At 44.4% G+C, this 25,175-nt stretch overlaps 1 protein-coding gene across 5 annotated transcripts in view; it reads left to right on the forward strand.

Annotated features, from left to right (window-relative positions):
• Positions 1–25,175, forward strand: part of COBL (cordon-bleu WH2 repeat protein) — a 303,653-nt gene that overhangs the window by 101,231 nt on the left and 177,247 nt on the right. For 3 of the 5 annotated variants that reach the window (XM_059885792.1, XM_024990960.2, XM_059885793.1), the window contains exons 2-5: positions 4,714–4,917; positions 14,391–14,601; positions 17,227–17,455; positions 24,263–24,360. In XM_059885792.1, the coding sequence (XP_059741775.1) occupies positions 4,714–4,917; positions 14,391–14,601; positions 17,227–17,455; positions 24,263–24,360 (742 nt within the window). Of the gene's footprint in view, positions 1–4,713; positions 4,918–14,390; positions 14,602–17,226; positions 17,456–19,011; positions 19,057–24,262; positions 24,361–25,175 lie in introns of all 5 variants that reach the window. The other 2 variants (XM_059885790.1, XM_059885791.1) reach the window with 1 other exon arrangement.

The raw sequence follows: 25,175 nt of genomic DNA on the forward strand, positions 1-25,175 counted from the left end.
TTAGTTTACAGTCAAGCAGAGGGGCAGGGTCCTCCAGGCAAAGCATTGAGTATGATTATAATAATAAAAGCAATGGAAAGCAAGTCAAAGAAGCAGTTTCCAACATGAAATCAGAATTGGCTTCCTCCCTGCCACACTTGGAGAGCCCTGATTTTCGAGCTGTGGTTTGGATGTCCTGACAGCTGAAGGGGACAAGTCTGTGATAGCCTGAAGTCTACGGGTCCAGATGGACACACTCAGCTGGGCTTTGTTCGAAGGTGTTCAGGGCCCAATCAGATCTTTGATTTTTGCTTTTTTTCGAAAAGAGTCAGAAATTCATTTTGTTCACCTGAAACGTTCTAGTGTTTTCAGTGTTGGCCAACTTGCATGTGTACACACGTGCACTCGCACACATGCACACTACAGTGTGCAGGATCTGTAGAATCCAGCACAGAAGCCTCTCTGGGCAGCTTTGTCATCATGCAGTCGGGTGCTGTGTGCAGAGCAAGGCAGGAAAGATGAAGGTCCCCATGGTCACACTCAGCGCATGTTTGTGGAATGAAGGGTGGCATGGCAGGAGAGTGGGGTGAAAAAGAGACTGCATTTGTGTAGACCTCGGTGATGAAGCCTTGGTTGGGTGGTGGCAAGAAGTGAAATTGGGGATGGGAGGGCTGACTCAGGGTAGTGGGGACATCATTTATCTGGGGAATCCTGGAGCAGTGGACATTGCTTCTGTCTTTTTTGCTCCCATCTCAGTGTTGGGTGAATGACCAAATGCCTCCTTTTCGACAGCATTCTTTGAAGGAGTTCAAGGCAGTTCTCTCTCTCTCTCTCTCTTTTTTTTTTAATTGAAATATAGTTGTGTTAGTTTCAGGTGTGGAAAGTGATTCAGTTATACATATATATATATATATATATATATATATATATATATAAATATAATTTTTCCTTCCTGTTGTTGCTCAGTAGCTCAGTTGTGTCCAACTCTTTGTGACCCCATGGACTGCAGCATGCCAGGCTTCCCTGTCCCTTACCATCTCCCGGAGTTTGCTCAAACTCATGTCCATTGAGTTGATGATACCATCCAACCATCTCATCCTCTGTTTCTTCCTTCTCCTTCTGCCCTCAATCTTTCCCAGCATCAGGGTCTTTTCCAGTGAGTTGGCTCTTTACATCAGGTGGCCAAAGTACTGGAGCTTCAACTTTAGCATCAGTCTTTCCAATGAATATTCAGGGTTGATTTCCTTTAGGATTAATTGGGTTGATCTCCTTGCTTATTACAACATATTGAGTAGAGTTCCCTGTGCTACACAGTATATCCTTGCTGTTTATCTGTTTTATATAGCCTATCTCCCTGCCTTCACTTTTTCATCTGTAAAACGCCCCAATATCTGGTCTTCCTGATAGTGGTTGAAGAATGCACTGGTTAAATTTTCAGGCTCTGAAGCCAAATTGTCTGTAATCTGAGAAAGATGTACCTGTACTTCATATCTATAAAACAGGAATGGTAGTCCCTCCCTGGAGTGTTATTGTGAATAATAAATGAATTAACTATACACAGTCCTTAGGCTAGAGCAATATATGTTTGCTACTTTATTTCTGTAAGTTTAAAGGGAAAAATATGCAATACATTAGAATAAAGCATAAAAATATGATGTAGGTCTAAGGTTTTTTCATAAGAAAAAAGAGAATTAATTTATACGTACTTGTCAGGTTAGAGGATGAGACCCAAGTGTCACTCCTAAGGTTTGTGTTAACCAGTGGCATGAATGGTGATGCTTTGAGGCCTCATCTGAACCCCACTTGCTGTTTTCCCCCATTTTAAGATTACCTCTTTCATTTTACAAGTAATATATAGAGAAGTGATACTATAGAAAACATTAGGAAATGCATAGGAGTGAAAATAGCAAAACAAATGTCATGGTACCCGTCACCTGTATGTCATTGTTGCTAAATCTTTGCTCTGTCTTTCTAGACTGTTTTATGGTCTATTGCTATGTTTATTTCTCTTATAAACAGTATTTCTCAAAACAGGATTCTGAAGTTTGTTTTCCTAAAATGTCTGTATTTAACATTTTACAACATCAACTTATATGTTTAAAGTATTTTGCTTAACTTCTCCAGTTTTACCAGCACCATTTATTGAAAAGACTGTATTTTCTTCATTGATTATTCTTGCCTTTTTTGTTGTAGATTAACTGACCGTAGTTGTAGATTAACTGACTGTAGGTGTGTGGGTTCATTTCTGGGCTTTCTGTCCTGTACCACTGATCTAGAATTCTGTTTTTGTGCCAGTACCATATTGTTTTGTTTATTTATTTTTTTAATTATATTTTATTTTTAAACTTTATAATATTGTATTAGTTTTGCCAAATATCGAAATGAATCTGCCATAGGTATACCTGTGTTCCCCATCCTGAACCCTCCTCCCTCCTCCCTCCCCTGTTTTGTTTATTGTAGCTTTGCAGTATAGCCTAAAGTCAGGAAGCCTGATTCCTCAAGCTCTTATTTATCTTTCTCAAAATTGCTTTGGCTATTCATGGTCTTTTGCATCCCCAAACAAATTTTAAAATTTATTGTTCTAGTTCTGTGGAAAATGCCACTAGCAATTTGATAAGAATTGCATTAAATATGTAGATTGCCTGCATTGAATCTGTAGATAGTATAGTCATTTGGACAGTATTCTTTTTAATTGGAGGATAATTGCTTTGTGAGCTTCCCCAGGGGCTCAGCAGTAAAGAATCTGCTTGCAACACAGGAGACATGGGTTCAAACCCTGGATGAGGAAGATCTCCTGAAGGAGGGTCTGGCAACCCACTTCAGTATTCTTGCTGGGAAAATCTCATGGACAGAGGAGCCTGGCAGGCTACAGTCCATGGGGTCACAAAGAGTCGGACGTAACTGAAGTGACTGAGGATACACATACACAATTGCTTTACAATGTTCTGTTGGTTTCTGCTGCACAACATGAATCAGCCACAACTAATAGATATAGATATAGATATAGATATATGCCCTCCCTCTTGAGCCTCCCTCCTGCCTCTGCCCCATCCCACCCTCTAGTTGTCACAGAACCCCAGGATGGGCTCCCTGTGTTATATAGCAGTGTTCGTTCTTCTTAATAACCTAAAATGAAAAAAGAACATACGTACGTATGACTGAAACACTTGGCTGTACCTGAAGCACATTATAAACCAGCTACAGCCCAATGTAAAATAAAATTAAAAGTAAAGTATATTTAAGCAATACCAGTATAACATTGTTTTTATACTGTCATTTATTGAAATTCCCTCTTTTTGACCTGCGGTTAGAATATCTTATATTTGTTTGCCTTTGTAAATTGTACTGAGCATCTTTGAACCTCCCACAATGCATTCTTGTGGGAATGTTTCTTTAGGATAAATATCTAGAAATGGAATTCTGATGTCTGGTGCTTTGAGACAGAATGCCCCGGCACATTGCTGTGCAGAAGTTAATCACTGAGGGCTCACATAGCCTCTTCATGGCTCCTCCATCTGGAGTCTGGAGGAGGGCAGATGGGAGAAGAGCGAGGTGGTTGGGACAAGGCCCTGGGTGTTCATGGGAAGGACTGATGTTGAAGCTGAAACTCCAATACTTTGGCCACCTGATGCAAAGAACTGACTCATTGGAAAAGACCCTGATGCTGGGAAAGATTGAGGGCAGAAGGAGAAGGGGACGACAGAGGATGAGGGTGTTAAAACATCATCAAAGCCCCTGCCTCAAAACTGCCACCTCTGTCCACAGTGCCCGTGCCTGTGGGTGTCAGTCTGGTGGATTTTCTGGATAATTTCGTTCATCTTAACGTAGTCCCATCACATTCTCAGTATCACGGACTCATAGATTCCAGATCTTCAGCTAATCATGGATCCAGAGCTGGGTCAGCGATTTCAGCTAGAGTGACATAGACCAGCTGGGAAGCCCCCTTAATTAGCTGGAATTTGTGACCCACTCAATGGTTCAGAAAGGACTGGTCCAAACAGATTCTTCCACACCAACCCATCCCAAGAGGGGAACACGCTTTAGGCTGTTTCTTTCCAGGAATATGTACTTTCAAAATGAATTCTCCATAGGGAACAGACTGGTATCTGCCAAGGGGGAGGAGGAAGGGGGAAGGATGGAGTGGGTGGTCAGCACTAGCAGATATGTAAGCTTTTATGTGTAGAATGGATAACTATTGTGTAACACGGAACTATATTCAACATCCTGTTGAATAATGGAAAAGAAGACGAAAACGAATGCATTCCATGTATGACTGAGCCTCGCTTTGCTGGTACAGCTGAAATTAACACAGCACTGTAAACCAACTCTACTTCAATTATAAAAACGTGCTCTCCACTCTGCTTAGTTGTCCATTTTCTCTTAGTGTTGAAGAGTGGCAATATATTGATTTTTTTATTGAAGTATATTTGATTTACAATGTTTCAGGTGCCCAGCAAAGTGATTAAGTTATACATACACACATGTTTTCTTTTTCAGATTATTTTGGCTTTAGGTTATTACAAGATATTGAACACAGTTCCCTGTGCTCTACAGTAGGTCCTTGTTGTAATATACTGATTTTTAAAAGTTCCTGTGACCCAGAAGGCCCTAAATAATTGCAAGAATGAACGATGAGGGGGAAGGGTCCTTAGAAACTGCTGGCTGTCAACAGCTTTGTTGACTTCAGGTCGGAAGCTGCCACCTAACTCATCCTTCCTCTTGCCGCCTTTCCAGGAGGAAGATGAAGGCTCGCGCTCCCCCGCCTCCTGGGAAGCCTGCCACCCCCAACTTGCACAGTGGACAGAGATCTCCTCGCAGAGCATCCCCCGGGCCCCCACAGAACCAGCTCAGCAGAAAGCATTCGCTGGACGACGGGGTGGTGGCCATGACCGTCGTGCTGCCCAGCGGGCTGGAGAAGAGAAGTGTGGTCAACGGGAGGTGAGGGTCCGGCCAGGGCCAGTGGGGGGAGGTGCCACAGTGCAGTGTGCAAGGCCTCGGGGTGTAAATCTGGGCCTAGGAACAACCTGCAGGGTCTCACCCTCCCGGCTGGGTGCCAGCGAGCTCAGCACACTCACCCTGATCCTGGGAGCTGCACAGCTCACTCCTGTTGGAGGTGGGCTCAGAAAGGAGGGAGGTCTCAGGCCTACAAGCCGACTCCAGGTAGGTGACTGCCACCTGGGGCAGGGCCAGCCCCGCAGGCCCTGACATAGCACAGCTGGGGACAACCCCTGAGGGACCATCCTCAGATCCACTTACAGACTGACTGTCAGAGGTGTGACTGCAACCACTTAGCAACGTTCCAGATGAAAACAGTACAAGCTTACATGAAGGGATACAGCCGGACGCATGGAGTTGACATTGACGGGAATCAATTTCCAAACCCTCGATTTCCACCTGAATCCTTACTGAGAGCTGATCTGCCTGTCAAGGTGCCTGTAGCCAAGGTCACACCCACCACCCAAGCTAAATTAGGGTTATGGTTAGGGTTAGGGTTGGAGAAGGCAATGGCACCCCACTCCAGCACTCTTGCCTGGAAAATCCCATAGATGCAGGAGCCTGGTGGGCCGCAATCCACGGGGTCGCTAAGAGTCGGACAAGACTCAGCAACTTCACTTTCACTTTTCACTTTCATGCATTGGAGAAGGAAATGGCAACCCACTCCAGTGTTCTTGCCTGGAGAATCCCAGGGACGGGGGTGCCTCATGGGCTGCCATCTATGGGATTGCACAGAGTTGGACACGACTGAAGCGACTTAGCAGCAGCAGCAGCAGTAGGATTAGGTTTAGGGTTAGACCTCATCTCCCTATCAAAGTGCCTGTAGCCAAGGTCACAGACTGACTTGTTTCCCATCCCTTCTCAGCTGTAAAAGATACAATGAAAGCATTTATAATGTTCCAGAGTATTGATACTAATAGAATTTTAATAGTTTTTAATGCTAATAGTTTTTAATGCTAATCTTCCTGGAGAAGGAAATGGCAACCCACTCCAGTGTTCTTGCCTGGAGAATCCCAGGGATGGGGGAGCCTTGTGGGCTGCTGTCTGTGGGGTCGCACAGAGTCGGACACAACTGAAGCGACTGAGCAATGCTAATAGAATTCTGATATGATGTTTGATATTTATCAAAATGGATCATAATCACATTGTTTAATCATTTTTGTACTACTGTTATTAGCTCAATCTGTAATTTAAAAATTTAACAAAGTCACAGGAAACAATTCTATCTAAATGTTTATACACTTTATTATGTAGAATATTATAGAGTGATCAATTATAAAGACATTCAAGCACAAAAATATTTTTGTATGATTCTGAAACAAGAGTGAATGGGACCTGCATTTCTAGGAGACCAAGGGAGGTAAGAAATTATGTAAAATATTTAAATCTTCAAAAATCGTTTTCTCGAGAATTTTAAAAATGGATAATGGATAACCACATCACTCTGGGTGTTTTTATTCTCATCGATACATTGAAAAGAGTGATATAACAGTTTTATGTTAAAATATTCTGATTCTACTTAAAATTGCATCCTTTGCAACTGCTTTAGTTTTATAAAGGAAATTTCAGGTAATGATTTACTGGAGCAAAGGGGTTCACAGGTTTTTTAAATTATTTTATGCACCGTGTACACAAAAATTTGAGGAACATTGCTCCTGGCCTTAATATTTTCCTAGGATACAACGTCTTTACCTCTAGGAGGTGATGCAAAACAGCTTTTCAAAGTGATACTATTGGGGAACACTAGGACATGCTCCTCTGCGGGGGCCTCCTTGTGGCTGCCTCCCAGCAGAGGGGCCCCGGAGCCAGAAGTTAAGACCCACATTGGATTCCTGTGGCCCAGCATCCATAGAAGGGAGGAGTTCCTGTGGGTAGGGTCATGCCAGAAATGCACAGGTTTCTGGAGTGTCTGTGTTTCTTCTTTTACAGAGTGACCTCTGTCCTAAGTGGACTTTTCTCACTGAAACTTGGGAAGCAGGCCATATTATCATAGGGTTAGGTGCATGTGAGCCAGGCTTCAGCAGTACATGAACCATGAACTTTCAGATGTTCAAGTTGATTTTAGAAAAGGCAGAGGAAACAGAGATCAAGTTGCCAAGATCCGTTAGATTATAGAAAAAGCAAGAGAGTTCCAGAAAAACATCTATTTCTGCTTTATTGACTATGCCAAAGCCTTTGACTGTGTGGATCACAATAAACTGTGGAAAATTCTGAAAGAGATGGGAATACCAGACCACCTGACCTGCCTCTTGAGAAATCTATATGCAGGTCAGGAAGCAACAGTTAGAACTGGACATGGAACAGCACACTGGTTCCAAATAAGGAAAGGAGTATGTCAAGGCTGTATATTGTCACCCTGCTTATTTAACTTCTATGCAGAGTACATCATGAGAAACGCTGGGCTGGAGGAAGCACAAGCTGGAATCAGGATTGCCAGGAGAAATATCAATAACCTCAGATATGCAGATAACACCACCCTTATGGCAGAAAGCAAAGAAGAGCTAAAGAGCCTCTTGATGAAAGTGAAAGAGGAGATTGAAAAAGCTGGTTTAAAGCTCAACATTCAGAAAACTAAGATCATGGTATCTGGTTCCATCACTTTATGGCAAATAGATGGGGAAACAGTAGAAACAGTGATAGACTTTCTTTTTTGGGGCTCCAAAATCACTGCAGGTGGTGACTGCAGCCATGAAATTAAAAGACACTTTCTCCTTGGAAGGAAAGTTATGACCAATCTAGGTACCATATTAAAAAGCAGAGACATTACTTTGCCAACAAAGATCCATCTAGTCAAGGCTATGGTTTTTCCAGTGGTCATGTATGGATGTGAGAGTTGAAGCATAGAAAGCTGAGTGCCAAAGAATTGATGCTTTTGAACTGTGGTGTTGGAGAAGACTCTTGTGAGTCTCTTGGGCTGCAAGGAGATACAACCAATCCATCCTAAAAGAAATCAGTCCTGAATATTCATTGGAAGGACTGATGTTGAAGATGAAACTTCAATACTTTGGCCACCTGATGCAAAAAACTGATTCATTTGAAAAGACCCTGATGCTGGAAAAGATTGAATGCGGGAGGAGAAGGGGATGACAGAGGATGAGATGGTTGGATGCCATCACCGACTCAATGGACATGAGTTTGAGTAAACTCTGGGAGTTGATGATGGTCAGGGAGGCCTGGTATGCTGCAGTCCAGGGGGTCCCAAAGAGTCGGACACAACTGAGCAACTGAACTGAACTTAATTTTATCAATGAATGTATTACGGTTTACTCACTATTATTATATTAATATTTGGGCTCAATTTCTAGTTATGTTTTAGCAAATCACTGTATTGAAGTATGATTAACCTATAAAAGCTGCCACATTGAATGTGTACGAGTTAATGAGTTTGTGAATAAGTGTACATGTGTGAAACCATGACTTCCATCAGTCTAGTTACATTTTTTTTTTTTTTTTAAAGAAAATGGACCCGCAGATCCTATCTTACATTACACACAGGTCTGGTTTTATAAATGCACAAGGAGAGACAGAATATCTGCTTGAAAACTAAAAACATTATTTTGAAAAATGTTTTCAAACTGAACATATTCCTCCAGTTTTATCTTTAGTTTTCATTTTCTTCCAAAGTAGAAGTTATCACGGTGCCATTTTGCAATGCAGCTATGAGAGCAGGTTCAGCCATAGAGATTAAGTATTAAAATAGATTCCTCTTTTCAGAGTAGTAGATACTTATCCCTTCCCCAGGTTTCTTGCAGCAGCCTGTGGGCTCCTTGAGCAGCTTGTAACTTGCGGACGCGGCAGCTTCTTGCTGCAGGAATTGGTTTTATGTTTCCTGCTCTTTAATAATATAAGAGTGGGCCAAAGTCACATCCTGACCCTCGCGGAAACCAGATCACCTAGCTATTTATCAGTGTGATTTCTCTCTTCATTTTATCAGAGAACATGCCCAGCTTTTTGCAGGATAAGCAAGTTATTTATAATTTACAGTTAGTACCTTAACCATACTATTTCCAAACATGGAAGATTTTCACAAGGAAAGCACATTAGTACATGAAGTCTGGTATATTCTGCATATGGCAGTGATTTTTCTTTGTCTTTTTTTAAAGTTTCCCTTGGATTTATTTTTTTTAATTTAAATTTATTTATTTTAATTAGAGGCTAATTTCTTTACAATATTGTATTGGTTTTGCCTTACATCAACATGAATCCACCATGGGTTGGATTTAAAAACAGAGGTCCCAGTCTGTTCTTAGGTGAGACATGGGAACGGGTGTTCTGGAACTTTCTTAAGGAAGATGCTCTGGTAGGTACTCTTTTAGGAAGGGTGCTGTCAGCACTGCTCAGGGTCCCTGCTAGGAGAATGCTGGTCCCATCACTCTAACCGGAGGACAAGTAGAGAGAAGGTCTTTGAAGGGACAGTGCCCTTAGGCAAAAAGGGTGCTTCATAAATGGTGTCAAGCGTTCACACGTCAGGGCTGCGTCATCCTGATGTGGTCAGTTAACTCCTGTCCAGTTGGCATGCATGCCCCAGGGGCCTGGGACAGGAGAAGGCAGCATTCTCCTCTCAGAGCACAGAAAACCTCTCTCAGTGCTCAGAGCTGCGATTCTGCTGCTGCGGGCTGTCAGACCCCTTTTGTAATAACCGAGTTTACAACTCGGCATTGTCCCAGGCCTGCAGGTCCCAGGCCTTGTCAACAGCACAAGACCCCCGTGGAATAGGTATGGTCCTCAGTGCCTCTTCTGGAGAGAGCTCACCTGCTCCCAGGTGAAGGGGAAGGGGATTGAGCCAGCGCTGGTCTTCCCTCCTTGACTTGCCCGTCAAGGCGCAGGCCATGCCCCCCACAGAGAAAGGAAGGGAGCTGCCTTCTCTTCAGCACCAGGACATGAAGGGATGAAGCTGGGAAGGGCAGTTTTGGCACAGGGGACTCTGCCAGAGGAACATTTTCTATATTATAGGCTAACAGTCAGGTTTGGTTTAGTTTGATTTACATTTTTACTTAAAGAATACGCTTTTTTAAAAAGACTTTATTTTTCAGAGCAGTTTTAAGTTCACAGCAAAATTGGGAGGAAGGCAGTGATATTTCTCACACACCCCTGTATATACCCGACTACCCCCGCCGTCACATCTCTCACCAGAATGGCGCATCTCTTCTATCTGATGAAGCAGCACACACACATCATTTCCCCTGAAGTCCACAGTTTACACCAGGGTTCACGCTCCATGCTGTACATTCTGTGGGTCTGGACAAATGTATCATGATGTGTCCACAATTACAGTATGATACGGAGTACCTTCATTGCCTTAAAAATCCTCCTGGAGAAAGTTCCTGGTATGTAAACCCTTATGTGACATTAACGGGAGGTGAATCTTATTGAATATATAATACATTTGATTATCCTGGTCCTAATTCACAATTTTTACTGACTACCTCCCAAATGTTTCTGCCTTATTAAGTCATTGCTTGTTTGAGCTAAATCTAAGAGAAGTTTTAAAAAAGCTCAATCTTTCTGTTGATGCAGAATGTCCTTAAGCGTTTCCAATTACTACTAAGTTTCTTTATGAGAATCTTTCCTACAAGAAAATACCCTGGGGGGCTAATCATAAACTCTCAACTCCATGCTTACCCTGTGAAAAGGTGGGGATATTCTTTACTGAACCCATGATTTAATCTTTCACAGAAGATGCTGTTACTGTTTTGGATTTGGTGCTAAACCAATCATCCTAGGAGATAGTCTCCTTTTGTAGGAGACTGAACAGACTGGGATCCAAACAGACTGAAAAAATGAAAATGACCGTTTATTCATTATTGAACTCTTAGCTTCATGAAACACTGGGAAGAGGACATCCCAGCAAACAGAAGGAAATAAATAGCATTTGCAAAAGGACTAGTTTGTGTAAGAAGGGGAAAGTTTAGTGTTGCTGGAACCTGGATTGAGAAGGGAAGATGTGTGGACCTGGACTCAAGGGCCAGCCAGGTTCCAGGAGTCTCCTGGCCTGGCCATCCTGTGGCTCCACGTGCCACTAAGAAGATTACATGTGCCACTGGGAGCACACAGTTCCACTCCAGTGCTGGGCAGGTCAAGAGAAAGCTGGTGCATCAGAGCATAAATGTAACTTACATGTAGGAAACAATAGTTTGTGCGTTAAAGGTAGCATGCAAACTTCACAAGTATTTTTTTAAAGTATAGCCAATTAACAGTGTGGTGATAGTTTCAGGTGGACAGTAAAGGGACTCAGTCATACATATACATGTATCCATTCTCCCCCAGATCACATGCCCTTTAAAAAACAAACACTGACAGGGAACTTTAAAGATTTCTGGGCTGTGTCCCAGGGCCCCAAGTGGGCTGGTTGAGCCAACTACTGAGTGAGAAACAGAAAGCAACCTGCCCCCATGTGACCTGGACTCAGGAACTTTAGATTCTCACGTCACATGACCTCCAAGAGAGAGGTTAGTGACATTGAGGTTGCAGTTACGAAAAACACAAGTTTTCATGATTGGAACCCAACCAGAATGCACCCCTAGTTGCTGGGTGCTGTGGTGCCCTCTTCCTTCCTAGAGTCTTTCTCCAGGAGCACCAGAGACCCTGAAAGTCCTGGCTAGCCGTTTGGAGCTTGGGGACTTTAAATGCCAGTTGACAGCCACTTTCACAGTGCACAACAGCCACCCCGTTTTCTGAGGACACTGTCCAGAAAAGTGTGGGGTAGAAAGTGGTAACTCAGATCACGCTTTACATGAGCCTGGGGAGGAATCACCTGAGTGGGAGGCCCTCCAGGAAACAAGAGAGGAACTGATGCTTTTGGACGCGTGTGCTCGTGTTCACCCCTGTACTGTGTATCCAGCTCCTTAAATGCGACCCAGATCAGTCTGCATTAGGCTGCCATGTCTGTCCGAGAGCCACAGAAAGAGGCCTGCAGGCCAGAGGGATCTCCCACGTCTGAGCGCCTCTCGCACCCCAAACCTCCCCACTTTCCTGCAAAAACCCTCTGGCCTGGCCTGAGTCCCAGCCCTCGGAAGCAACGCTGTGACCCTTGGCTGGTCCAGTTGAGTCAGTAATGGGCCCTGTGCTCCCAATTTCAGCACATGCCATGGACAGGGTGTGATGGTGCTGAATCTTATTATTATGGTCTTTCTTTTTTTTTTTTTGCTTCCCCCTTCACCAAATTGAATGATAAATTTGAGGAAACAGATCTCCAGCACATAAAATTTTCTGCTTGGGAATCCCTCCCCTCCCCTCCCCCACAGGCGTTTTGTTGAGAATTGCTTCCACCCTAAAGTGTTCACAACACCCCTGCAGCTTCGTCATCAAGGATGACAGAAGAGCAAGAGCAGCTGGGTGGGTCCTGACCCACTGATCAGGACCAGGATCAGTAGAGGAGAGCCAGTCCACTGGTAGAGATGGGGGCACCCAACTCTGTATCCAGACAGAACCGAATACTACACCACTCTCCTGCTAGCACATGCCAGGATACATCCCAGATTCTGCTAGTACTAGAAGAGTTCATTCTGTGATGGAAAAGCCCCAGAGAGGCTCTGCACCCTTTCAGGACAAATTCGATCTTTCAAACATGTTACCAATTAGTGGATTTGAAGAACAGAAGGTTACATTAGTCACTTTGGTATTCTTTGTGGCTTATCATCTAAGATTAATTCAACCTTTTGTTTGAGAATTTGCCCATATTGGTTTATTTGGTGGCGTAGACCATGGATGTGGGCTTTCCTGGTGACTCGGATGGTAAAGAATCAGCCTGCAGTGCTGGAGACCTGGGTTCGATCCCTGGGTCAGGAAGATGCCCTGAAGAAGGGAATGGCTACCTAATCCAGTATTCTTGCCTGAAGAATTCCATGGACAGAGAAGCCTGGCAGGCTACAGGCCATGGGTTGCAAAGAGTCGGACTCGACTGAGCAACTAAGCACGGCATCACGGCCGACTGTGGGTGTAGCTTAGAGAGGTGGAGTGACAGTCGGCATCTTATGGGACCAGGGTGCCAACCCCGCCTCCACGTCCCTCATGGAAGCCAGGGGAGAGTAGTCCCCAGCCGCCAGGATGACGAGAATGAGAGGGAGCAGTGCCATCTGCAGAGAATATGGCAACAATAATAGGTCATTATTATAGCATCCTTAGAACTCTCTTTTCTATGCTGACTTTTCAGTGGAAGTCTCTTTTTCATGGACTTCAGTGTCTTGAAGTCTTTGGTGATGTCGCTTCCTGTTTTGATGTATTAAGCTTATGAGAAAATGATGATTTTTTTTTTCCGAGGCTAAGGGAATCCCAGCTGACAGCATCATTAGCCAGCATGCCCACCTTCATGGCCCTTGTGAGGGTCTGTGCTGCCCTGGCCCCACCAAGTGCCCTTTCAGAGTCCTGGGAGCCAGGGGCGCTGAGTCTCCTAGGTGTGACTCCAGGGTCTCCTGGCTAGAACATAGGCTGTCACCTAACTACCTCCTGGATAGTAGCTGGGAGTAAGTGTTGTCATGGAGATGGCTGTTAGATGTTTCGTGTCAGCAAGAACATTATTGATATTTTTGGTGAGTGAATGGGAAATGGGGTGCCTTGAAGCTTTGCCTGTGGTGTCAGCGTTCAGCGCCATAGCCCTCATGGTGCGTGACGACCAGATGGTGGCCAGCCTGTGCCTTCACAGGTGTACGCGAGTCCCCAGTCTGCACACCCTGTGTGCCAGACACCTGGAAAGCTCCACTATGACCTGAAATAATTGCTATGCCAATTCCTGGTTAAGAAATAGATCAGAAGACAAGACCTACACTTTTGTCAGGGGATTATGCCCCACTGCTCAGGAAATGTGTAGGAAAAGAGAGGTCAGCTTGAAATATAAAAGCATTCTGCCAGCTTAATATGAATGATGGAAATGAAATTTTCCATTCTTTGGGACAATTCACTCTTTTTTAGCTCCCTTAGTAAATAATGATCTGTGGTAGGAGACATAAAAGTTTTTGACATTTCAATAACGTAATTTTCATTTTCTTTGTCTTTAAAAAGCATAGTTTCTAGCTATAAAGAAAGCCATTGTCGCCTTCAACTTAAAATTTTGCTGTTTAAGATACACTATATTTGCAAAGAATGAAAATTTTATATCTTGTGCCCAGAAGTTAATATTATCTGTGCTGATCTTACAGGATTGAGGTCAACATACTCATGAGCTTGCCTAGAAATGCAACTATTTTCCCAGCTGTTCTTATTTTGATGGTGTTTTCAGTACTGTGGTTTCTTAGTGTTGAGTGTATTAAGATATCTCTGTAGAGTCATGAATGAGGAAATAACCAGTGGCTGTTTTCTTTCTTCATAAGGATGACCAGTTTGCTCCTCTACCCGCTGGTGCATTAGTCCTGACCTCTCTCAACCAGCAGAAGGGAGAGTGCAAACATTCCCCCTGACCATGGTTTGTTTCTCTCTTCCAGCCATGCGATGATGGACCTACTGGTTGAACTTTGCCTTCAGAACCACCTGAATCCCTCCAACCATGCCCTGGAGATCCGGTCTTCAGAAACCCAACAGCCTTTGAATTTTAAGCCAAATACTTTAGTTGGGACCTTGAATGTGCACACCGTATTTCTGAAAGAAAAAGTTCCTGAAGCGAAAGTTAAGCCTGTTCCCCCTAAGGTGCCTGAGGTCAGTAGCACGGGAGTCCGTGTGTCATATAAGGATGTGTGCAGTTCCCTGGGAGCCAGGGTACTGCAGGTGTAGCGGAGGGGGCCACTGGGGTCTCTCCTGTCTAAATTACACATGCCATGGTTGAGGTTTCCACTTTCATGGTAGGCAAAGTTAGGCCCTAAACTGAGTTTTAGGAGACCTAAGTTCACAGCTTTGAATAATGCGCATCGTGTAACACTGCTCCTTTAGATGTCAAAAAAAGGACCCACTCTAGAGCAGAGTCATGCATCAACGCTTTCTGCAAAGATGGAAAGCTTTCTTTCCATCTTTTAATCAGGGGCTTTCTGCAAAGATAGAAATGGTCTATAACTCTGCTCCCTGTAAGCCAACAGCCCCCGATTACACATAGCTGCTGAGCATATGAAATGCAGCTAGTGTGATCGAAAAACTGAACTTTGCATTTCTTAAATTTAATTGAAATAACACAAATAGCCAATGACTACCCTACTGGACTAGTCCTAAAAGTTCCAGTAGAGTTCTGGAGGCCTTCCTGTCCATGGCAGAGATTGGAATATGTAGAAGATTCCAAGATCTTCTCTGAGAAAAGAAATAGAAGGGGATTCCCGTTTGAAAAATTGATGTTAGAAATACTTACTCCTTGTCCTTGGAGAATATTTTATGCATAGGTTTCAGGCTTTTGCATATTGATTAAAAATAACTTCATCTGCTTACGGTACTTTTTAATAAGGCTTTTATCCTTTATCTCCAATGAAAAGCAATGCTATTTCATTCTTTTAGATTATTAAACTATCTCCTAAATTTCCTTATTTTTAAACACGATACTTTGGCTAACAGGTCATGTCCTCTGCTGCTGCTGCTGCTGCTAAGTCACTTCAGTTGTGTCTGACTCTGTGCGACCCCATAGACGGCAGCCCACCAGGCTCTCCCGTCCCTGGGATTCTCCAGGCAAGAACGCTGGAGTGGGTTGCCATTTCCTTCTCCAATGCATGAAAGTGAAAAGTGAAAGTGAAGTCGCTTAGTCGTGTCCGACTCCTAGCAACCCCATGGACTGCAGCATACCAGGCTCCTCTGTCCTTGGGATTTTCCAGGCAAGAGCACTGGAGTGGGGTGCCATTGCCTTCTCCGATGTCCTCTAGGTTTAGATAATTAATAACTTTTAATTGGTGCCATATCTAGGTGGCTCAGTGGCAAAGAATCTACCTGCCAATGCAGGAGACAGGAGACTCAGACTCAATCCTTGGGTGGGGAAGATCCCCCAGAGAAGGAAATGGCAACCCGCTCCAGTATTCTTGCCTGGAAAATTCCACTGACAGAGGAGCCTGGTGGGCTACAGTCCATGGGGTTGCAGAGTTGGACACAATTGAGCAGGTACGCACACACACGCATCTTCTGAGTTTCCCCTAATTCTTCAATTAAAATCAATGTCCAAGGAAATTCCTTTTATATTCTGTGGCTTTTCTTACCTTCCTGAACCCTAGCTGCAAATTCCAGGGGCAGATGAGCCCAGGGTTATATAGGAGTTCAAGTTGAGAAGCATGGAAAAGATTCATGGTTCCATCTTTCCTTCTAAAATTCGTTAAACCCTGGCCTCAGATTGGAAGGGAGTGTGCGACCTATGTCATTCAGTCGGTACTCCTCAGGATCTTAGAACAATGTGGTGACCAGTAAAGACCAAACAGAAGCTGACTGCATGAACCTCAGCCTACTACAGCTTTCGATGGGCCACTCGATCTGTAGACGTTTACGATCAGCTTTAATCAAATTGATTTTTTTCTTTCTGATTATAATATCTATCAATATTCTTATATGCCTATTATATTTACATGTCTCTATTTTTCTAGCTTAAATATATGTGTACAGTGCATATTTATGAAAATTGATTTATATATTAACATTATAATATATATGAATATATTTATGTGAGTATTTTAGCTTCTTAAATGAAAACTTGATATTGCAACCCCATAGACTGTAACACTCCAGGTTTCTCTGTCCATGGAATTCTCCAGGCAAGAATACTACAGTGGGTAGGTATTCCTTTCTCCAGAGGATCTTCCCAACCCAGGGGTCAAACCCAGGTCTCCCGCATTGTAGGCAGATTCTTTACCATTTGAGCCTATATATTTTTCTAGCTTAAATGTATGTGTGTACTCTCTACATACGAATATTAATTCATGTATCAACATGATACTAGATACGAATATATTTATCTGGGCATTTTAGCTTCTTTAACAAAAATTTGATGTTTTGTGATGTTTCTTTCCTTATCTTGGATTGTTCACCATAGATCCAAAGTATTTCCCTCTAGAGAATATATTAGTGCCTTGTGCTCAGGTCTGTTTAGAATCCTTGAAAGACAACGTATGTGTTAGATTCCAAATTGGGGTCCTTGCTGCTGACCATTTCCCCCTTTCACTCACAGTTTGTTCATTAGAAAAGAGATGGGAAGGTCAATTTATTGTTCTAGACATTTACCGTTCCCTGTTCAATCTGCTGTTTCCCCCCACAACCAGTGACTTTTGGAAGAACTTGGTCCAAAGGACATATTGCCCTGCTCCATTGTAGTGTAAACAGAGCTGTGGGAAGATGTGCTTATGGAATTCTGCCTGCTGTGTTTTCCAGAAAACGGTGCGCCTAGTGGTGAATTACCTGCGCACGCAGAAGGCGGTGGTGCGTGTGAGCCCCGAGGTGCCCCTGCAGAGCATCCTCCCGGTCATCTGCGCCAAGTGTGAGGTCAGCCCAGAGCACGTGGTGCTCCTCAGGGACAATGTGGCTGGTGAGGAGCTGGAGCTTTCCAAGTCCCTGAACGAGCTGGGGATAAAGGAGTTGTATGCCTGGGACAACAAGAGAGGTGAGGCCACCTTGGGTCTTTGATGCGGTGCCACTGACTCTGCCTGTGTGCCCTCACGCAGAGCGATGGGGACGCACGTTTGCAGGCATCTCCAATTGTGTCCAAACCAGAGCGAGAGTGGGTGGGAAGTAAAATACACAGATTGTAATTATACCTCTTCCCCCAAGTAGTGCGTGCTCAGTCGCTTTGGTCGTGTCCAACTCTTTGCGACCCTATGGCCTGTGGCTCAGAAGGCTCCTCTGTCCATGGGATTCTCCAGGAGTGGCTTCTGGAGTAGCTTCTCCAGTATTCTTCCTTCTCCATTTCCTCCAGTAGTGAGCATACCCATTACCGCTTGTCTCCTGTGAGCTTCCATGAAATATGTAAAGGGGAAAAATGAGAACACTAGGGATTTTGCTCTGAAAGAACTTCTCAGAAACCACAGGAGGTGAACCACCTTCTCCTGGACTTCCTTTTCAGTTGTCATTAAGTACTCCCAGGTCTCAAACATAGCTCGTGGTCGAGACCAGTCGCAAATTCCTTCTCACTCACTTACTCAGTCACTTCAGGCGTGTCCAACTCTGCAACCCCATGGACTGTAGCCCTTCAGGCTCCTCTGTCCATGGAATTTTCCAGGCAAAAATATTGGAGTGGGTAGCCGTTCCCTTCTCTAGTGGATCCTCCCAACCCAGGGATCAAACCCAGATCTCCTATATTGTAAGCAGGTTCTTTACCATCTGAGCCACCAGGGAAGCCCATCTTGGGAGATGTAGAACGTAATACCTGGGAAAAGCATATAAAACCAATCTCTGCATTAAGGAGTGGGCCCAGTGAGACTGTGGTCTTCTGGGAACGTGTGTGAGGCAGCAAGAGGGGAAACTCCCCCAATTCCCAAGCTCCCTCTTCCGATACCCACGTGGGACAGGACACACTGCTGTACCAGGAGAAATAGCTGCCCCGGCCCCAAATCTCCCTCTTCTCTGCCTTGGGCACCCTCCCAGGGACCCTCGCCCTACGACCCTGGCAGCCTTCCCAGAAAATAAAGGAGCATCACCTGGCTTTGGGGGTGTGCTGCTCCTGGGGCCAACATCTCGTTCGTCTACACCATAGTGTGTCCTGTGGGCTGTGAAATATTTGATTAGCATCCCTGCCATGTGCTTCCCTCCCATCCTCCTGGCAGTCAGGTATCTGAGTAGAGAAGAGAATATTCCTCTCCATGAGGAGCCCTTTCCTTTGCTCCTCTGGGGTTTCACCACCTCCCAGCCAGCAGCTGCCTGGGGAAGGGTGAAGGCCGCAGGCAGGAGATGTGTCCCAGGCAAGGCCTGCTCTGCCCTGGAAATCCTAGTGGTGGCAACTGGAGAAAACAGAGGCTTTGCTGCCACCTGCTTCCAGGATGGTGTTTAACAGCCAGACAGTGGCAGGATTCTAGGGGATCAAGGTCAGTGATGTGGGCCTGCCTGAAAAGGCCTGCTTTGCATTTGGCCTTTTCCTTTGGGGCACGGATAGCTGCAGGCCTTGTCAAGTGCTGCTGTGGGTTGAGAAGCCTGCCTTCACTCTCTGTTGCCTGCCTTTTCCAGTTCTTCTGACCAAAACGAAATCGGAGCCTTCCCTGAGCTGTCGAGGTACCGTCAGCCCAGTGCTGCCCTGCCAGGCTGCACCTTGCATGGCTCTGGGCTAGGACAATGATGCATGGAGTGACTTGAGGGGAGGCAGGGTGGCACTCTGGGGGCGTCTGGCCAGACTGAACTGGGGCTGTGACTTGGTTTCTTGACTCCCTGGTTGGCTAAGAGAGCAATGTCCCCTGCGTGAGGATTTGCTGTGTGGTTCTGATTGGTGAGAAAAGAAGGATGTCATTGTAGAAAACGGGCACTTTATGAACACAGAATTTGTGTGCAGAGCAGAAGCAGTCCATGCACGAGAGGCACTGTACTCTTCTTACCTGTTCTTGCCTGCCTTCAGGGTCCATCCTGCCCACTGCAGAAACTGGGGCGGTGTGAATAGTGAAATCTGACCTTTTCTGTCGTAGACAAATATGGACGTGATTAGTCCAGATTTTCCATTCATTTCTTATAAATTGTATATACTTTATATATTATATTTATTATAAATAGATATGTATTATATTTAATAATACATATATACATATGCATGAACATATGTACATAGATATGTATGCACACACATATATTGAGATTTATATAAACCTTTTGGACTATACACACACATACTCTAAGAGGCTCATTAAAATTATGAGTGTTCATATTTTACAGAAATTTCTGTCCACGTTTGTTAAAGTGTTTAACAGTAGACTTCACTTCTGTAAAAAAAAAATATAATGCAAAAAGTCCCGCAGCTTTGGTCTGGAACCACAGTCCGAGTGTCAGTGACAGTGCTGTGGCCTCAGCCACACCTCGTATTCCTCATCCGTTACCTCCTCCATCATACCCTGCAGATTATTGCTACGAATAGAGGGACTCTCTCTTAAGAAACACCATAGGTGTCCCTCCAAAGAAGACATATGGATGGCCAATGGGCACATGACAAGATGCTCCGCAGCAGTAATTATGAGAGAGATGCAAATCAAAACTGATCAGAATGGCCATAGGTTAAAAGTCTACAAATAATAAGTAAATAAATAATAAATGCTGGAGAAGATGTGGAGAGAAAGGAGCCCTCCTGCCCTCCTGCACTGTTGGAGGGAATGTATTGGATTGGCCAAAAAGTCGTTTGGGTTTTTTTCTATAACATCTTATGGAAAAATTGAAATGAACTTTTTGGCCAACCCAGTAAATTGGTGCAATCACTATGGAGAACAGTCTGTAGGTTCCTTGAAGAACTAAAAACATTGCCATATGATCCTACAGTCCCACTCCTGGAACTATATCTGGAAAAGACAAAACTCTTAATTCAAAAAGATGCTTGCATCCCAGGGTTTATAGGAGCACTATTTACAGTAGCCAAGACGTGGAAACAACCCCGAGGTTCATTAGCCTTTGAGTGGATAAAGAAGGTATGGTAACAATGGAATATTACTCAGCCATAACAAGAATGAAATAATGCCATTTGCAGCAACATGGGTGAACCTGGAGATTGTCTTACTCAGTGAAGTGAGGGAGATAAAGAAAAACATATGATGTTGCTTATATGTGAAACCTAAAACAATATGATAAAAATGAACTTATTTACAAAGCACAAATAGCCTCACAAACATAGAACATAAACTTACAGTTACCAAAGAGGAAAGTGGGGGAGGGATAAATTAGGAGTTTAGGGTTAACATATACACACTGCTGTATATAAAATAACAGCAAGGACATACTGGATAGCACAGGGAAGTATACTCAATATTTATAATAACCTATAATGGAAAACAATCTGAAAAGAGTGTGTATATATACATGTTTCTCTCTGAAGTCGCTTAGTCGTGTCTGACTCTTTGCGACCCCATGGACTGTAGCCTACCAGGCTCCTCTGTCCATGGAATTTTCCAGGCAAGAGTACTGGAGTGGATTGCCATTTCCTTCTCCAGGGGATCTTCTCAACCCAGGGATCGAACCCAGGTCTCCCACATTGTAGACAGACTCTTTACCATCTGAGCCACCAGGGAAGTGCCTATAGATACATATGTATATGTATAACTGAATCACTTTGCTTTACAGTTGAAACTAACACAATATTGTAAATCAACTATAGTCCAATTAAAAAAAAAAGCAGCACCATGAATAGATAGTTGTTTTGAACAGAAAGCTCATATATATGAAGGCTTTATCAGTTCTGAGTGATTTGATGTTGGTATACCATCTAGCTGCAAGCGTGGAAAAGCTGGATCAGAGCTATCACGACTGTTCTTTTTTGACCCTGTACCCAGCGTCCTGTGATGAGGATGGGCGCTTACAAACGTGTCGTTTTCATGCAGCACAGACCTGGTTCCCCTTGCTGACGGCTGTTCTGTTTCCACACCCGGAAGAGTGGATGTTTCAGATGAGCCAGTCCTCAGGGGTCCCTGCTGCATGCTCCATCCCTTTGCATCCCTCAGCTCACCTGTATCACCGTCTAAGTCATTCTGATGTTTCCAAACATTATGTGCTTTGAGGATGAAGTATGTCCTCCCCCTACTTATATTCATATTTAAGTCTTAGTCAATGAGAATACGTCAAAATAAAATAAATTCCACACTCAAATTGTTATACATTTAGAGCGATGGGTTCAGGCTTGTAAATGAGTATTTTCTCCAGGCCTGACTGGGTACCACGTGGAGCTTTGGCTGGTGGGAACACTGTCAGGGGAGCCAGGTGCTCCCGCTCTGTTCTCCATATCATCCTTCCCCCAGTGCCTGCCAGTCGCACACCCCACCGGAGGCCCCGTCGGTCCAGATGCACAGGTTAGACAGTCTGCCTGGACCTCAGCTCAGAGCTGGACAGCTGGGGGCTGCAGTCTCTTGGGCCCCGAGGGGCAGCGCTGTGCTAAAGCAGCCAGAGCCTCCGTCCTGACGCTGGAGACCCGCCACTGCCCTGTCCAGGGGGAGAAATGAGAGGCTCGATTTTGACCCGGTCTATGGTGGTGAGGTTGGCATAACAGCCCATGTGCCTGTGATGTGTTCTTGCTCCCTCAACTCTCAGGCAGTATCATATCCTGCACTTTGCACATCCGGTCCCAGAGCAGTCAGTTCTAGAAACAACCCAGATAGGTGGGCTTGGGAGGGAGGTGGGAGGGAAGTTCACGTGGGAGGGGACGTGGGTAAACCTTTGACTGATTCATGTTGATCTTTGATAGAAACTAGTTGGTTTCTGTCAATTCTGTAGAGCAATTTACAATTCTGTAAAGCAAGTATCCTTCAATTAAAAAAATAAAACACACACATTCTGGTGCATACTGTTGTTTGTTCACATACAGTTTTACTCTGTAGTACAGAATATTTTACTATAGGCTCTGTGCCTAACAAAGGGTTTGATGCAATTAACCATGAACCCCATGTGCACATGTGTATTGGGGAGATGCATGCTCACCGCTGAAGCCAGTCTCCTTGCTGGTTTGGTTGTCGTGTGGTGTGAGGCTGCTGATGGGCTGGGCTGGAGCCACCTGCATGCAGCTGAGAGGCCTGACCCTTGTGATTAAAATGGGAGCCTTTGCTACTGACGGATTGAAGGGACCCAGGGGCTTGGTTTTTGCTTCGTTGTGAAGATGGTATTGTGTTAATGCATGTTACAGGGGCACTGACTTCCAAGTCGGCCTTCTTTAGTTGGAATATGGAATTCTAGGTTAGCAGATGAGCAGTTCATTGATGTCTACCTGGTTCGGGTTGGTATTTTGGTGGCAGAGTTTGTGAAGTCCAGTCCCCATGCCGCCAATGGACCGGTGGCCTGTCCCTCGGCACTTGGCAGTGGTGTGGAGTAATTCATTTTTCCATTCTCCTGCATCATCTAAATGTCTTCTCCTCTGGCTGTATCTGTGTCTTGGAAGAGAAGAACAGATGAGTTGATGACAAGGGCTGGAGTGGCCTTCAAAGTGTCAACAGATCAATGGATAATGGTCGTAGAGGCCGTGGTGGCACTGAGTGTGCCAGGCTCAGTCTGCAGATGAGTATACTGAGGCCAGAGCACGCCCACACCGCAGCACCCTTACCTGCAGATGAGTGTACTGAGGCCAGAGCACGCCCACACCACAGCGCCCTTACCTGCTGCTCCCGTAGCTGTCAAGTGCGGTCGCCACAATTTATGCACCCAGGGTGAGGGTGCTTTTTGAGTGCAGAGTGCTGGGCCCCACTCCAGAGTCTCCCATGTAGGTGTCTCCTGTGGCCCGAGGCCCCCAGGGACGCTGCTGCAGGTGGTCCCACCCCATCCTGGAGACCACAGCTCGTGCCTCCATCCTCAGCTCCCTGCCTGGGCTCTGGTGTCCTCGCCTAGAACCTGAGCATCCCCATTCTAGCTTGACAAATCCCAATGAAGAAAACTCCAGGAAAAGGAGAAGATGGAGCATTTAGAAGTCAAGAATAAAAGAACACAATAGAAGAAAAATGGGCCCCTAGAGCCTGAAATGAAAATGGAAAACATCCTGGTTGATGTACAGGAAGGAAAATCCAGGGATGTGGGTCATACGGGGGCCGATGTGGCTGTCTCAGATGTCCCCGGGTAAGCCAGCGTGGTCCCTCCAAGTTCTGGAAACCAGTGGGCCCTCCAAGCAGGGGAGCTGTTGATGTAGTTTATATAGCTTCATCCTTGACCACCACTCTCATAATTCGTAAAGCAGGTGTTTTGCACAGATGTCTCAGTCACGAGAGCTGTGCTGTCCAGTCTGATGGTCACAGCCAGGTGTGGTCGGCAGGCACGTGACTTGCGGCCAGTCCAAGTCAAGACACGCTGTGCCACGCGCACTGCATTTTGAAGGCTTCATACCAAAACCTCATTAATACTTTTATATGGATTATGTGACAGAATGATAATATTTTAGATCTATCGGGTTAACTAAAACATATAGAAATTAATTTCATCTGGTTCTTTTTTGATGCAACTACTAGAGAATCTAAAATTACCTATATCATCCCTTTATTTTTCTGTTGCACAGTACTGCCCTAGAACGTTGGGATTTCTTTGTTTTTTTTTTTTAATACCAAAGATTGTAAAAACATTTAGTAATTTCTTAAACCCAGCTGGAGGTTTTTACGTGGCTCAAAATGCTTTGAAAGAAATAGTTAATGGTTTTATTCTCTTATAAGAATGAAATAAAAGTCTAAGAGTAGAGTAAAACAAAGAAGCATTTGTTGAGATTTTTTAAGTGTTTAATCTCTTGTTTCATATGCAGAAAATAACTTAGTACTTCTATTTTTTTCAGAAACCTTTAGAAAATCTTCACTCAGCAACGATGAGACAGACAAAGAGAAGAAAAAATTTCTGGGATTTTTCAAAGTTAATAAAAGAAGCAATAATAAGGTAATTGATTACATACACATATGATTCTGTGTTCTGTACAGAGTTGTTTGAGTAGTTTGTCCTCTGCCTGTCTTGGAATTTTTCTTAATATATGTAAGCATATTAATCCCTTCAGGGAAAAGGGACCATATCGTGTCAGTGTGCCCTGAAATGCCTGCCCATACCCTACACTTGATTCCTAAGTGGTCTTGGGTGATGGTGTTCTATTTACCGACAGAACATGAAGCCATGAGCCTTCTCTGCTGGTACCTACGTAGTCCTGACAGGAGGCTGAAGCTAAGTAAACATCCTCTGGATGGATGGATGGCTGAATGTGTGGTACAGGTTACATTTACACAAAGATCCCTGGTGGCTCAGACGGTAAAGCGTCTGTCTACGATGTGGGAGACCTGGGTTCAATCCCTGGGTTGGGAAGATCCCTTGGAGAAGGAAATGTCAATCCACTGCAGTACTATTGCCTGGAAAATCCCATGGACAGAGGAGCCTGGTAGGCTACAGTCCATGGTGTTGCAAAGAGTCGGACACGACTGAGCAACTTCACGTTCATGTTCCCCTTCTCCAGGGGATCTTCCCGACCCATGGATTGAAACTGGATCTCCCACATTGCAGGCTAATTCTTTACCATCTGAACCACCAGGGAAGTCATAATTCAGAGAACAAAAAGTGAAGACACTTAAAAATCATCTTGGAAATTCTCAAGTCATATATGCCTTCTAGCTACAAAGAAAGGAAGTGCTTGTAACCCTATTATGTTGGGTTTAAAAGGTTTATTTTGCTGTGTCAAGTATTTTTTCACTAGTAGATGGCATGAGAAA

This window comes from Bos taurus, chromosome 4 (assembly GCF_002263795.3).
Source record: "Bos taurus isolate L1 Dominette 01449 registration number 42190680 breed Hereford chromosome 4, ARS-UCD2.0, whole genome shotgun sequence".
Lineage (NCBI taxonomy): Eukaryota > Metazoa > Chordata > Mammalia > Artiodactyla > Bovidae > Bos > Bos taurus.